The sequence below is a fragment of the Myotis yumanensis genome, unplaced genomic scaffold, assembly GCF_028538775.1.
Source record: "Myotis yumanensis isolate MYYU_CA2020_CCGP unplaced genomic scaffold, mMyoYum1.0.hap1 SCAF_1, whole genome shotgun sequence".
In the NCBI taxonomy this organism is placed as follows: Eukaryota; Metazoa; Chordata; class Mammalia; order Chiroptera; family Vespertilionidae; genus Myotis; species Myotis yumanensis.
Window position 1 is genome coordinate 2,715,119 of NW_027223752.1, and position 15,667 is coordinate 2,730,785.

The window sequence follows — 15,667 nt, forward strand, 5'->3', positions numbered from 1 at the left end:
CCATGCAAATGGGGCTCTCCTCCTGCTCATAAAATGGGGCCCTTGCCCGGCATGTTGGGGAGACACCCAGAACCCAAACACCTGAGACAGGACCCCAGCGGCTCCACCATGGACTTGGTGCCAAGCTGCCTTTTCCTCCTGATCATTTCTCAAGGTGATTCTCAGGAGTGGGGAGCGCTGAGACCTGTGCCTGTGCCTGTTGGTGCTTCCATGTGATTCTCAGTCCACCTTGTGTCTCTGTGTTTGCAGGTGTCCAGTGTGAGGAGCAGCTGGTGGAGTCTGGGGGAGGCGTGGTGCTGCCTGGGGGGTCTCTGAGACTCTCCTGTGCAGCCTCTGGATTCACCTTCAGTAGCTACTACATGAGCTGGGTCCGCCAGGCTCCAGGGAAGGGGCTGGAGTGGGTCTTACGCATTAGTAGTGATGGTGGTGGTAGCACATACTAGGCCGCCTCTGTGAAGGGCCGCTTCATGATCTCCAGAGACAACACCAAGAACTCGCTGTATCTGCAAATGAGCAGCCTGAGAGACGAGGACACGGCCGTGTATTACTGTGCAAGAGACACAGTGAGGGGAAGTCAGTGTGAGCCCAGACACTAACCTCTCTGAGGAGACAGCAGGGCTGGGCTGCAGGGGCGCTCAGGACACCAGGGGGCGCTCAGGACCAGCAAACCCAGGCTCCCAGCTCAGAGGCAGTCCCTGGAGCATTGTGCAGGCTTCCTATTGGGGTCAATGCTTTCTTCCCTCCTAGTGTCCCAGAGGCAGTTCCTCTTCCTTCTCAGTGTCTTTAATTAGATTCTCTGCAGGAAAAAAGCAGGAAGTGGCTGTGTGTCAGATCTGGTCGACTTCTCATCTGTGCCCTTCCTGTACCCAGGTCCCTGATGGTCGCTCTCTGAGTTGATATAGAAAACATTGGAGGGATACTTGTTCCCTCACTGAGAGCGACGTCCCCCACCCTCCACACAGTGCTGAATGGGGATCACAGAGTCCAGGCCCCAAACCTCACCTGAGGGTGATCAGCCCCTCGCTCGGCCCCAGGAGGAGCCCTTTGGGGGCAGTTAGCGGATTGCCTCTCACAGACATGGCTGCACATGGTGGTTCAGGGTCTGACCCCTGTGTGCCCTGCCCCTTTGTGAGCCTGGGAGATGGTCCCAGCTCCCAGTATGTCCCCGGACGGAGGCAGGAAGGAGGCCCAGTGAAGGGCCCTTTTACAGCACTACAGGGCCCTGTTCCCTGTGGGTCTCAAAACCTGGTTACAGAGGACTTGTCCCAACACCTGTCACGCTTCCCCTGGAGAATCCACCTGCATCCTGAGAACTTGCTGAAGGGAGACATCTTCCACCCACCTCTGCTGTGCCTCCAGCTCCACAGACACCACCCCATCCTCATCCTCTGTCCTCTGCCACCCACACTCTCACCCCATGGGGCCTGCACAGGACGTCCTGTGTGGCTGTGGCTGCCTCTCCTTCCCCCTCTGGTAGGTGTTGCCTTAAATGAACCCCCTCAAAATCCAGGACTGCTGCCTCCTAACCACTTGCCTGCCTACCTCCCTGATTGCCCCTAACTGCTCCTGCCTGCCAGCCTCTTACATCATCCCCTCATGCCCATCTCTTGTGCCAGGTCCTCCCTGAGATGCCAGGGCCAGGGCCACTCAGGTGGCATGAAGTGAGCTCCGGTGCCCTGCTGAACCCACATGCAGTGCCCACGTATGATGTCAGTCTGTGCAGGTCCCTCCTGTGTCAGGTGGAGACACAGCTGAGCACTGACCCCGGAGCACTTCCAACAGCTCACACCTGTGCTGAGGGAACCTCCAGGGGCCCCTAAGCTTCAGAGCATCATGGTGGACATGCCCATAGCTATTGTCAGAGGGAAGTGAGGGAAGGGCTGGGGCCCGGTCACCTATAATGTTGCCCAAGTCCCGCTGACCAGAGCCCAGGTACACAGGGAGCTCTGTGAATCCTGCAAATGCAGGAACAGCCCAGCCACCATGGCTCAGTGGTTGAGCATCAACCTATGAACCAGGAGGTCACTGTTTGATTCCTGGTCAGGGCATATGTTCACGTTGCTGACAATATCTCCTGTATGTGGCATGCAGGATGCAATCTAACAATGATTGTCTCTCATCATTGATGTTTCTCTCCCACTTCTTTCCTTTCCCTCTAACAATAAATGAAAATATCCTCAATGGGTGATTAAAAAAAGAAGAGTTATATCCATATATGTATCTGTATCTATATATGTATCTATATCTATATATGTATCTATATTTATATATGCATCTATATCTCTATCTCTATCTCTATCTCTATCTATATCTATATTTATATCTAATCTATATCTATATCTACTAGAGGCCTGGTGCACAAAATTCAGGCACTAGGCGGGGGGGGGGTGTCCCTCACCCAGGCCTGCAACCTTTCCAATCTGGGAAACGCTTGGGGGATTTCCGACTGCCGGTTTAGGCCCAATCCCACAGGGATGTCCTGCAGTCAGACATTCCTCTTACATTCTGGGACCTCTGGCTCCTAACCACTCACCTGCCTGATCACCCCTTAACCGTTCCCCTGCAAACCTGATTGATTCTTTTTTTTTTTTTTTTTTTTTTTTTTTTTTTTTTTTTTTTGTCTGCTCCCTGCTGGCAAGTGGACATCCTCCGAGGGCTGCCGGGCTGCCAGAGGGATGTCTGACTGCCAGCACCTGATTGATTCTTAACTGCTTCTCTGCTTGCCTGATTGGCCCCAGCTACCCTCCCCTGCCAGCCATCTTGTGGGGGCCATCTTGTGGTGGCCTTCTTGTGACTAAATGGGGTGGCCATCATGTGATGACATGGTGGTGGCCATATTGTGATGATGTGAGGGCATCACCAAGGGCACAAGGGCGACTTAGGCTTTTATTATTATAAATATTTATCTATATCTATAACTATAACTCTATATCTATATCTATAACTATATATCTATATATATATCTATATCTATATTTATCTATCCCAGCAGAGGCACATTTATTTCCTCCCTAAGGAGACAATAAAGCAGTCAAATATCTATGATAATAAAAGCATAATATGTAAATTGACCAAACTACAAAACATCAGAACAACCGTTCAGACGACCTTCCAGACGACCGCGCTATGACAGGAACTGGCACCAGGCCCACCAACGCTAGTGTGATGCAATGATCGGGGGGCTCAGACATCGTCCCAATGAACGTCCCACAGAGGGAGGCCCAGGTCATCCTCTGTGGGGCAACTGACGTGGGGGTGGGGGGGCGCACCATGATCTATCTATATCAATATATATAACTATATTTATATCTATATCTTATGCATAATCTGTATCTATGCCATCTATATTTCTATCTATCTATCTATCTATCTATCTATCTATCTATATCCATGGGAGCAGAGCCTCATTGATTTTATCCCTAAGCATTACCTGATTGTGCCCACATCCTACTTCCTGACCCCCTCCTGCAGCATAGCCCCTGATGTGGAAGGAGAGATCCCTGGGCACGGTAACCAGAACCCCAAGGAGGGCCTGGATCTCTGAGGGCACAGTCAGCACCTCCTTCCAGGAGAAGCCCCAGAGACCGGGACCTCCCTCACCTCTTGCCTTTGTATGTGCAGACACCTCCCATGTGCAAATATCCACATGGCCACCAAACACACACACACACACACACACACACACACACACACACAGTTGGCATCCACTTAAATTCAGGGCCTCCTCACCCTGGAGAATACTTTCTGGGGGACGAGAACCTCACCCGCAAGACATGACTCCCATGTGGCTCTTCCCCTTCCTGCTGGCAGCTCCCAGATGTGAGTGACTCAGGGCTTAGACATGAGGAGATGGGGATCCTGCATCTGAGCCCAGGACTCACTGTGTTCTCTCTGTCCCAGGTGTCCTGTCCCAGGTGCAGCTGCAGGAGTCAGGCCCAGGAGTGGTGACGCCCTCGCAGACCCTCTCCCTCACGTGCTCTGTCTCTGGATTCTTTTTTTAAAAAAATATATTTTATTGATTTTAGAGAGGAAGGGAGAGGGAGAGAGAGATAGAAACATCAATGGTGAGAGAGAATCATTGATTGGCTGCCTCCTGCTCGCCCCCTACCGGGGATCGAGCCTGCAACCCAGGCATGTGTCCTTGGCCGGAATCGAACCTGGGACCCTTCAGTCGGCAGGCTGACGCTCTATCTATTGAGCCAAACCAGCTAGGGCTGTCTCTGGATTCTTCATCACAACCAGTGGTTACTACAGGAGCTGGATCTGCCATCTCCCAGGAAGAGGCTGCAATGGATGGGGCGCATATGGCATGATGGAGACACTTACTACAGTCCCTTCCTGAAAAGCCAAACCTTCGTCTCCAGAGACACGCCCAAGAACCAGTCTCCCTGCAGCTGACCTCTGTGACCACCGAGGACACGGCCGTGTATTACTGCGCGAGACACACAGTGATGGGAAGTCAGTGTGAGCCCAGACACTACCTCCCTGAGGGAGACAGCAGGGATGGGCTGAATGGGGTTTTCAGGACACCAGGGGGCGCTGAGGACCACAGACATGAGGACCAGCTCAGGAGCTGGGACTGGGGGGGCGGGGGGGATGTTCTCCCATGGCCTGGTCAGTGGTTTTATTCTCCAGGAGTAAACACCCTCCTCCAAGACTCACTGCCCCTCCCCTTTATGCCTCATGTTTCCTTTCACACCACCCCTTGGAGGAAGGCACTTACTTCCTCTGCTCAGTTAGAAAGTCAGAAGGAGCCGTAGCCCGTTTTGCTCAGTGGATAGAGCGTCAGCCTGGGGACTGATGGGTCCTGGGTTCCATTCCCGTCGAGGACGCATACTTTAGTTGCAAGTTCATTCCTTGTGTGCAGAAGGCAACTACTCAATGTCTCTATGGGCTTTTTCCCTCCCCACCCCCACCCCCCTTCCACAGTCTCTAAGAATAATTGGGAAAATATCCTCCGGTGGGATTAATGTAGTAACTAAATAAAGGAATCTTGAAAGAAAGAAAGAGAAAGAAAGAAGAAGGAAGGAAGGAAGGAAGGAAGGAAGGAAGGAAGGAAGGAAGGAAGGAAGGAAGAAAGAAAGAAAGAAAGAAAGAAAGAAAGAAAGAAAGAAAAGAGAGAGAGAGAGAGAGAGAGAGAGAGAGAGAGAGAGAGAGAGAGAGAGACAAAGGGAGAAAGGAAGGAAGGAAGAAGAAAGTAAGAAGAGAGAGAGAGAGCGAGAGAGAGAGAGAGAAAGGGAGGAAGGAAGGAAGGAAGGAAGGAAGGAAGGAAGGAAGGAAGGAAGGAGGAAATGTGGTAAGAAGTCACCCCAGAGCCCGGCCGGTGTGCTCAGTGGTTGAGCATCGACCTATAACCAAGAGGTCAGGGTTGGAATCCTGGTCAGGGCACTTGTCTGGGCTGCTGCCTGGATCCCCTGTGGGGGGGCGTGCAGGAGGCAACTGATGGATGATTCTCTCTCATTGTTGATGCTTCTATCTCTCGACCCCTCTCCCTTTCTCTCAGAAATCAATAAAAATACATTTTAAAATAAGTATAAACAATGAAAAAAAGAGAACTAAGGCTTCGTGGTGTTTGACCTGCCCCTCCCCAACCCCTCCCCAGCGTGACTGCACTTTCCAAGTGGTGGTGGCCGCCTTCCCAGAGGGACAATGACCACAGTCCCAGATCCCTGTGTCTGTCTGTCCTCAGCTGGGGCTGTGGAAGGATGGACACAGGTGGCCGCTCTGCCTCTGACAAGGGAGGTGCTCACCTTCCTCAATGCTCTGCCCAGGACTTTGCTTCCAAGAGCCAACATATTCCTTTTTTATCTTTTTTCATCCTCACCCAAGGATATTTTTCCATTGCTTTTCAGAGAGAGAGAGAGAGTGGAAGGGAGTGAGGGGAAGAAAGAACCATTGATGTGAGAGAAACACATCAATTGGTTGCCTACTGCACAAGTTCTGACCAGGGCAAGGACCAGGAAGGGCCTGCAACCCAGGTATGTGCCCTTGACCAGAATCGAACCTGAGACCCTTTGGTTCCCAGGGGTAAGTTCTATCCACAGAGCAACACTGGCCAGGACTAAAACTCCATTTTTAAATTTTAATTAATTAATGAATTAACTAATTATCCTATATAATAAAGCAGTAGTATGCAAATTAATCCTCACACCCTCACAAGATGGCTGCTTATGATCAGGCCTACAGGGGGGTTAGTGAGGGTCAACAAAATGAATTAACAGCAGGCTGCATGGTGTGACCAGGCCAGCAGGGGAGTTAGTGAGGGACGACCAAACAACTGAGCAGCAGGCTGCATGGGGCAAACAGGCTGGCAGGGGGGAAAGTTGCTGGCAACCAGTCCAGCAGGGGGGGACAGTTGGGGGCGACCAGGCAGGCAGAGGAGGGAAGTTGGGGGTGATCAGGCTGGCAGTGGGGCAGTTAGGAGCGAACAGGCCAGGAGGGGAGGCAGTTAGAGGCGATCAGGCTGGCATGCAGAGTCAGTGAGGGTTGATCAGGCCAGAGGGGCGGGGGGGGGGGGGAGGGCGGGGAGGAGGCATTAGGGCAGACCAGGCAGACAGGCAGGTGAGCAGTTAGTATCCAGCAGTCCAGGATTGTGAGAGGAAAGTCTGACTGGCGGTTTAGGCCTGATCCCTGGGATCGAGCCTAAACCAGGAGTCGGGCATCACCCAAGGGGTACAGGATTTGAGAGAGTGCAGGCTGGGCTGAGGGACACCCCCGCCTCCCGTGCAAAATTTCATGCACCGGGCCTCTAGTATTTAATAATTTTTTATTGTTGAAAGTATCACATATGTCCACTTTTTCCCTCATTGACCTCAGTCAGCCTGTCAGCCCCCACAACCCATATGGGATCCATTTTTAATTGAAGGAAATTCTCCCACGTTGAGAGGCTTAAAACAGGACTTTTGCACACACAAAACAGGGGAGTTGAGTGCAATTTGTGGTTTCAGGAGGGAGCTGCGAGCTTGTGAGAGTGGCAGCAGGTTTGAGACGGAGGCTGCGGCCACAGCGTCCAGCCCAGCCTCTCCTGCCTCCTCACATGTAAAGGTTCGAGTTTTGTGGAGGATCTGGTTGAGGAAAATAACAAAGAGAATCTTTCAATCTCAAAATAAAAGGATCATCCATGAAAATTCTTATTCCCAAACCTCAGAAAGGCAACGTGGCCCAAGGCAGGTGAAGAAGAGTGAGAGAAAGTCCCATCCACGTGCCTCTGGAGGAGCACCCCTGGGTCCTCATGAAAACCCCAAGGAAGGAGGACTCTCAATCCTGAAATCTGCCCCCAAAGGAATGAGGTCAGAGTGACGGGTCTCAGGAAAGGAGGGAGGGAGTGGGGTCAGGAAGGAACCCTTGTGGCCAGCGTCCTTGAGTCCTTTCCCATCTGGGGTCGCCCCTAGGATGACAAGGTCAGGCATGCAGCCCAGGGTCCCAGCTGCACCTTATATGCAGACTCCATGCAAATGGGGCTCTCCTCCTGCTCATAAAAGGGGGGCCCTGCCCGGCATGTTGGGGAGACACCCAGAACCCAAGCACCTGAGACAGGACCCCAGCGGCTCCACCATGGACTTGGTGCCAAGCTGCGTTTTCCTCCTGATCATTTCTCAAGGTCGTTCTCAGGAGTGGGGAGCGCTGAGACCTGTGCCTGTGCCTGTTGGTGCTTCCATGTGATTCTCAATCCACCTTGTGTCTCTGTGTTTGCAGGTGTCCAGTGTGAGGAGCAGCTGGTGGAGTCTGGGGGAGGACTGGTGCAGCCTGGGGGGTCTCTGAGACTCTCCTGTGCAGCCTCTGGATTCACCTTCAGTAGCTACTACATGCACTGGGTCCGCCAGGCTCCGGGGAAGGGGCTGGAGTGGGTCTCACGCATTAGTAGTAGTGGTGGTAGCACATACTACGCTGATGCTGTGAAGGGCCGCTTCACCATCTGCAGAGACAACGCCAAGAACACGCTGTATCTGCAAATGAACAGCCTGAGAGCCGAGGACACGGCCGTGTATTACTGTGCAAGAGACACAGTGAGGGGAAGTCAGTGTGAGCCCAGACACAAACCTCCCTGAGGAGACAGCAGGGCTGGGCTGCAGGGAGCGTCCAGGACACCAGGGGGCGCTCAGGACCAGCAAACCCAGGTCCCAGCTCAGAGGCTGTCCCTGGGGGGTTGTGCAGGCTTCCTATTGGGGTCAATGCTTTCTTCCCTCCTAGTGTCCCAGGGGCAGTTCCTCTTCCTTCTTTGTGTCTTTAATTAGATTCTCTGCAGGAAAAAAGCAGGAAGTAGCTGTTTCAGATCTGGTTGACTTCTCATTACCATCCTTCCTGTCACCATGTCCCTGATGGTCACACTCTGGTTTACATGGCAAACATTGTAGGGATTCCCGTCCCCTCACTGAGAGAAACCTCCCCAACCCTCCACGCAGTGCTGAGCAGGGAACACGGAGTTCAAGCCCCAAACCCCACCTGAGGGTGATCAGCCCCTTGCTCTGCCCCAGGTGGAGCCCTTTGGGGGCAGTTAGCTGCTTGCCTCTCACTAACATGGCTGCACATGGAGGTGTAGGGTCTGACCCCTGTAGACACTTCCCCTCTGTGAGCCTGGGAGATGGACCAAACTCTCAGGGTGTCCTCGGATGGCGGTAGGAAGGAGGCTCAGTGACGGGCCCTGTCACAGTTCTGCTGGGCATATTCCTCCTGGGTCTCAGAACTGGTTCCGGAAAATGTGTACCAACACCAGACCGGCTTCCCCTGGGGAACCACCTGAATCCTGAGAATCTGCTGAAGGAGACATGATCCCACCCACCTCTGCTGTGCCTCCAGCTCTGCAGTCACCACCCCATCCTCACCCTCTGTCCCCTACCCCCACGCTCTCACCCCATGGGGCCTGCACAGGACGTCCCTTGTGGCTGTGTCTGCCCTCTCTTTCCCGCCTAGAATATTTTGACTTAAATGAACCCCTATGTCATCCCCTCATGTCCATCTCCTGTGCCAGGATCTCCCTTAGACACCAGGGCCAGGGCTACGCAGCCGTCCTGCTAAGCCCATGTGCAGTGCCCACGTGTGATATCAGGTCCTGGGTTCCCCACATGTGCCAGGTGGAGACACAGCTGAGCACTGAACTCAGAGCACCTCCAACAGCTCACACCTGTGCTGAGGGAATCCTCAGGGGCCCGTGAGCTGCAGAGCATCATGGTGGACAAGCCCGTGGCCACTGGGGTCAGAGGGCAGTCAGGGACGGGCTTGGGCCTGGTCACCTATGATGTTGCCAATGTCCTGCTGACCAGAGCCCAGGTACACTGGGAGCTCCTTGAATCCTAAAAGTGCAGGTACACCCCAGCCAGCATGGCTCGGTGGTTGAGAGGCGACCTATGAACCAGGAGGCCATGGTTCGATACCTGGTCAGGGGACATGCCCAGATTGCCACCAACATCCACTGTGTGGGGCTGCAGGAAGCAGCCAATCAGTTATTCTCTTTTGTCATTGATGTTTCTCTCTCTCACTCTCCATTCCTCTCTGATATCTATTTTAATATATTTACATGAATAAATGAAAATGTTAGGGGTGTGATTAGCAGTATGGGTGTATATGGGAGACAACTAGTCAATATTTCTCTCTCACGTCAATGTTTCTCTCAGTCCTTCCCTCTCTCTCCTTTCCTTTCCCTCTAAAAATCAATGAACACGTCCTCAGATGAGGATGAAGAAAAGAAGGTCCAGCCAGCCTGGCTCATGTGGCTCAGCTGTTGAGCATCAACCCAGGACCCAAGAAGTCACTGGTTTGATTCCTGGTGAGGACACATGACTGAGTTGTAGTTTCCATTCCCAAAAGGGGCCATGCAGGAGGCAGCCAATCGATGATTCTCTCTCATGGATGTTTCGAGATACACCTCTCCCTTTTCTTTCTCTCTAAAAATCAAGAAAATAATATTTTTAAATGATGTATATCTATGTCTATCTCTACATCTATATACCTGTACATCTATATCTATATCTATATAATCTATATCTATCTATATCCATGGGAGCAGAGGCACATTGATTTCATCCCTTAGGAGTCACTAATTGTGCCCACATCCTACTTCCTGACCACCTCCTGCAGCACAGCCCCTGCTGTGGAAGGAGAGGTCCCTGGGCACAGTGACCAGGACACCAAGGAGGTCCTGGTTCTGTGAGGGACAGTCAGCATCTCCTTCCAGGAGAAGCCCCAGAGACCAGGACCTCCCTCACCTCTTGCCCTTTGTATGTGTAGACACCTCCCATATGCAAATGCCCATAAGGCCACCAGACTCACACACAGTTGGGGTCCACTTAAATGCAGGGCCTCCTCACCCTGGAGAATACTTTCTGGGGGACGAGGACCTCACCTGCAAGACATGACTCCCATGTGGCTCTTCCTCTTCCTGCTGTCAGCTCCCAGATGTGAGTGACTCAGGGCTTGGACCTGAGGAGATGGGGATCCTGCATCTGAGCCCAGGACTCACTGTGTTCTCTCTGTCCCAGGTGTCCTGTCCCAGGTGCAGCTGCAGGAGTCGGGCCCAGGACTGGTGAAGCCCTCACAGACCCTCTCCCTCACCTGCTCTGTCTCTGGTTACTCCATCAGCAGTGGTTACTACTGGGGCTGGATTCGCCAGCCCCCAGGAAAGGGGTTGGAGTGGATAGGGAGCAAACATAGTAGTGGGAGCACTTACTACAGTCCTTCCTTCAAGAGCCGAACCTCCATCTCCATAGACACGTCCAAGAACCAGTTCTCCCTGCAGCTGAGCTCCGTGACCACCGAGGACACAGCTGTGTATTACTGTGCAAGACACACAGTGAGGGGAAGTCAGTGTGAGCCCAGACACAAACCTCCCTGAGGGAGACAGCATGGCTGGGCTGCAGGGAGCATCCAGACACCAGGGGGCGCTCAGGACCAGCAAACCCAGGCTCCCAGCTCAGAGGCTGTCCCTGGAGGGTTGTGCAGGCTTCCTATTGGGGTCAATGATTTCTTCCCTCCTAGTGTCCCTGGGGCAGTTCCTGCTTCCTTCTTTGTGTCTTTAATTAGATTTTTTGCAGGAAAAAGGCAGGAAGTGGCTGTGTGTCAGATCTAGTCGACTTTTCATCTACACCCTTCTTGTCACCATGTCCCTGATGGTTGCTCTCTGGGTTGACAAGGAAAACGTTGTAGGGATTCCTGTCCCCTCACTGAGAGCGACGTCCCCCACCCTCCACCCAGTGCTGAGCAGGGAACACAGAGTCCAGGCCCCAAACCTCACCTGAGGGTGATCAGCCCCTCGCTCTACCCAAGAGCAGCCCTTTGGGGGCAGATAGCTGCTGGCCTCTCACTGACATGGCTGCACATGGAGGTGTAGGATCTGATCCCTGTGTGCCCTGCCCTTCTGTGAGCCTCTGAGGTGGACCCAGCTCCCAGGGTGTCCCTGGACAAAGGTAGGAAGGAGGCCCAGGGACAGGCGCTGTCATAGTCCTGCTGGGCATGTTCCCCGTGGGTCTCAGAACCTGGTCCCAGAGGACGTGCCCCAACACCTATCCCACTTCCCCTGGGGAACCACCTGGATCCTGAGAACCTGCTGAAGGGAAACATGGTCCCACCCACCTCAGCTGTGCCTCCAGCTTCACAGACACCACCCCATCCTCACCCTCTGTCCTCGGCCGCCCACACTTTCACCCCATGGGGCCTGCACAGGACGCCCCGTGTGGATGTGTCTGCCCTTTCCTTCCCCCCTGGTAGGTATGCCTTAAATGCACCCTGAATTTACCCCCTCATGCCCACCTCCTGTGCCAGGCCCTCCCTGAGACACCAGGGCCTATGCCACTCAGGTGGCCTGCTGACTCCATGTGAAGTGCCCACATGTGATGTCGGGCACTGGAGGCACCACTTTTGTCCTGTGGAGACACAGCTGAGCTCTTAGCTCAGAGCACCTCCAACAGCTCACATCTGTGCTGAGGGAACCTCCAGGGGCCTGTGAGCTGCAAAGCACCATGGTGAATGAGCCCAAGACCAAGGGGGTCAGAAGGCAGTGAGGGAAGAGCTGGGCCTGGTCATCTATAATGTTGCCAACATCTCACTGACCAAAGCCCAGGTACTCATGAGTTCTGTGAATCCTAAAAGTGCAGGGATGACTGGGACTGCATGGCTCAAAGGTTGAGTGATGACCCCTCAACCAGTTGGTCACTGTTGGATACCCAGTCAGTGCACATGTCCGGGATGCAGGCAATATCTCCAGTGTGGGGCATGCAGGGGGCAGGCAATTAATTATTCTCTCTCATCATTGATGTTTCTATATCTCTCTCCCTTCCCCTCTCTGATATTGTTATGGGTTGGCTCAACGAGATAGACCACCGACTCAGAATTTAAATTTGAAAGCCTTTTATTAAGCTGGCCAGCTGACCACAGCCTGTACCTTCCCCCTCTGGGAAGCCTCACAGTATGTGGCAGAGTCCAAGGGTACACTATGATCCTTTATAGCAAAACAGTGTTACCTTAGAAGTTCACAGAAAGTTCATAAGCACAAAAGGGGGGGTAAACAGAGTCACACCTGACTGGTCTAAGACAATCTAGCAATTTTTCTTCCACGGTTCCTAACCCTGCAATCCCCCTCCATACGTCAGTCCCTCCTCCCAGCACATACACAATCCTTCTTCATATCCTGGCAACACAATTCTTCCTCCTACATCCGCCTCCCTCCGAGCACATTCAATTTCTCATGTCTTATTTCCTCCCCTTAGCACATTCTGTAACATTCTGTAACCCTTCCATGCCGCAGTCCCTCACCCTAGCACAATATCAATTATAAATGTTTAAATCAATAATAAATACATACAAATTTTGCAGGTTTGATTTCCAGTAGAATCTATGTGATAGACAACTGGTCAATATTTTTCTCTCAAATCAATGTGTGGGAGACCACCTTTTGTCTTCACTGGCAGAGAAGTATAGACAGAGAACCCAGAAGGCTGCTGACCCTTGAAGCCCTAGCAAAGGTCAGAGCTGTGCATCCAGTTAGTCCAGTCAATGGTAGCTGAAGCAACTTCCCACCAGATAGTCATGTAAACCCTTATTGATAAGAGAGTCTGCCTATTACTGGAAATTGCCTGCTGATGGGCTAGCCTGTGTGTTACTGGAAATTGCCTGCCTAAGGGCTATGCTATGGGTGTATCCCAGATCAATAAAAGGTTGGTGCAGCCAGAGCACCAGTGGAAATCCTTCCTCTTGAGTTGGACTTACCCGCCTGGCCCCCCAATATTCCCAAATTATCTCTTGTCTCTTCTCTTTCATTTGAGTGCGGCTCCTCTTCCAGATCCTGAACCCTGTACCACACAGGACGTGGAGGGAAACAATTACGACATCAATGTTTCTCTCTCTCCTCTTTTCTTTCCCTCTAATAATCAATGAAAATATCCTCAAAAGATAATTTAAAAAGAAAGAACTATATCTACATATGTATTTGTATCTATATCTATATGTGTATCTATATCTACAACTACATATATATCTATATTTTTATCTATATCTATATCTATATCTATATCTATATCTACATCTACATCTATCTATTTCCATGGTAGCACAGCCACATTGATGTTATTCCTAAAGAATCACTTATTGTTCCCACATTCTACTTCCAGACCACCTCCTGCAGCATAGCCCCTGGTCTGGAAGGAGAGGTTCCTGTGCATGGTGACCAGGAACCCTAGGAGGGCCTGGTTCTCTGAGGGCACAGTCAGCACCTCCTTCCAGGAGAAGCCCCAGAGACCAGGACCTCCCTCACCTCTTGCCCTTTCTTTGTGCGGACACCTCCCATATGCAAATGTCCACATGGCCACCAGACACACACACTTGGAGTCCACTTAAGTGCAGGGCCTCCTCACCCTGAAGTATAGTAACAGTCATCTCAGGTGAAAACTAGTTTCAAGTTAATCCTGCTGTTTGGCTTAACAATAGAAAAGTTATTTTGATCTTATAAATCATCCCATTGGACATGTACAGGGGCATATTGTGCTAGGGGTGTGCTAGAGACATGGGGCTTAATGTGCTAAGGGGCAGGGAACATGGCATAGAAAAATTACTGTCTTAGAAAAACAATGTATTATGATTAAACCCAGCCAGGTGTGACCCCATTTTCCTTCCATTTGTATTTGTGAACTTTTTGTGAACTTTTTACCCTGCCAGTACTAGGAACAGCTAACGAAACGCTTTGGAGTTGCAAATAAAAGCTTTGGTGTACCCTTGGTCACTACTGCAGTACAAGGCTCCCTGCAAGGAGGGACATGCTGTTGTCAGCTGGCCAGCTTAATAAAGGCTCTAAAATTAAATTCTGAGTCGGTGGTCTATCTCGCTGATTGAACCTATAAAAACCCTTTAGAATACTTTCTGGGACACAAGGACCTCACCTGCAAGACATGACTCCCATGTGGCTCTTCCTCTTCCTGCTGTCAACTCCCAGATGTGAGTGACTCAAAGCTTAGACTTGAGGAGATGGGGATCCTGCATCTGAGCCCAGGACTCACTGTGTTCTCTCTGTTCCAGGTGTCCTGTCCCAGGTGCAGCTGAAGGAGTCAGGCCCAGGACTGGTGAAGCCCTCACAGACCCTCTCCCTCACCTGCTCTGTCTCTGGATTCTCCATCACAACCAGTGGTTATGCCTGGGACTGGGACTGCCAGACCCCTGGGAAGGGGCTGGAGTGGATGGGGCACATATGTTATGAGGGAAACACTTCCTACAACCCCTCCCTCAAGAACTGAACCTCCATCTCCAGAGACATATCCAAGAACCAGTTCTCCCTGCAGCTGAGCTCCGTGACCACCGCAGACACAGACGTGTATTACTGTGCAAGAGACACAGTGAGGGGAAGTCATTGTAAGCCCAGACACAAACCTCCCTGAGGAGACAGCAGGGCTGGGCTGCAGGGGGTGCCCAAGACATGAAGGGGCGCTCAGAACCCACAGCACAGAGAGCAGCCCCAGGAGCAGGGGCAGAGGGAAGTGGGAACAGAAGGACCTTCCTGTTGGGCGCAGGGATTTCCTCTCAAGCTCCCAGCTGCCTCCAGGAAAGCTCTTCCTTCCCATGTTCTCCCTGCAGACAACTGTGAAGAAGGGACATTGTGTTTGCAGGTGACATGACAGCAGGGAGTGAGGACTCTCCTTCATGAAGGCTCCTTGACAAATTCTAAAAGTGGCTTTTCTTACTCTCTTTTCAACCTTTCTATGATGAGTGTGAGCTCCATGAGTGGGTTGCTGGGATTGGGCTGTGTGCACAGCTCTGCATCCCTCCCTGGGGGTCACAGCTCTCTCAGTGTCTGACTCTCCATGTGCCCTCCCCCTCCTGGTTCCAGAGAGATCACAGGCCCTCCCTCTGCTGAAAGGCCTGAGCTCACTCAGGGCTGATGGACCTCACCCATCCTCTCTGGGTCCACATTGGTCCCCAGAAGAGCTGTCAGCTCAGTGCATCAAACACAGGGAGCCCCACATCCACCCACAGGAGGGGCCTCGTGTCCATCACGAAGCAGTGCTAACCCCACAGCAGGGACCGGGGACCCTGAGGCTGGGATGTGCATCATCGAACTCCTCCTCCACCTTTCCTCCTGGACCCAAGGTTTTCTAGCTTCACTGTGGGTGAGATGAGCATCGGGATCATGTAGAGAGCTGAGGAGCATCCATGGGACCCCCTGCGTCCATACTGTCCTCTCACTATTTGC

The 15,667-nt window shown here is 52.1% G+C and overlaps 1 protein-coding gene across 1 annotated transcript; it reads left to right on the forward strand.

Annotated features, from left to right (window-relative positions):
* The first annotated feature begins 467 nt into the window (after nt 1-467).
* LOC138999308 (uncharacterized) lies at nt 468-13,277 on the forward strand. Its single transcript, XM_070401416.1, has 5 exons — nt 468-563; nt 7,704-8,020; nt 9,746-9,764; nt 10,532-10,776; nt 13,271-13,277. Exons 1-5 carry the CDS (start codon nt 468-470, stop codon nt 13,275-13,277), a joined length of 684 nt encoding a protein of 227 aa, XP_070257517.1.
* The last annotated feature ends 2,390 nt before the right edge of the window (nt 13,278-15,667 follow it).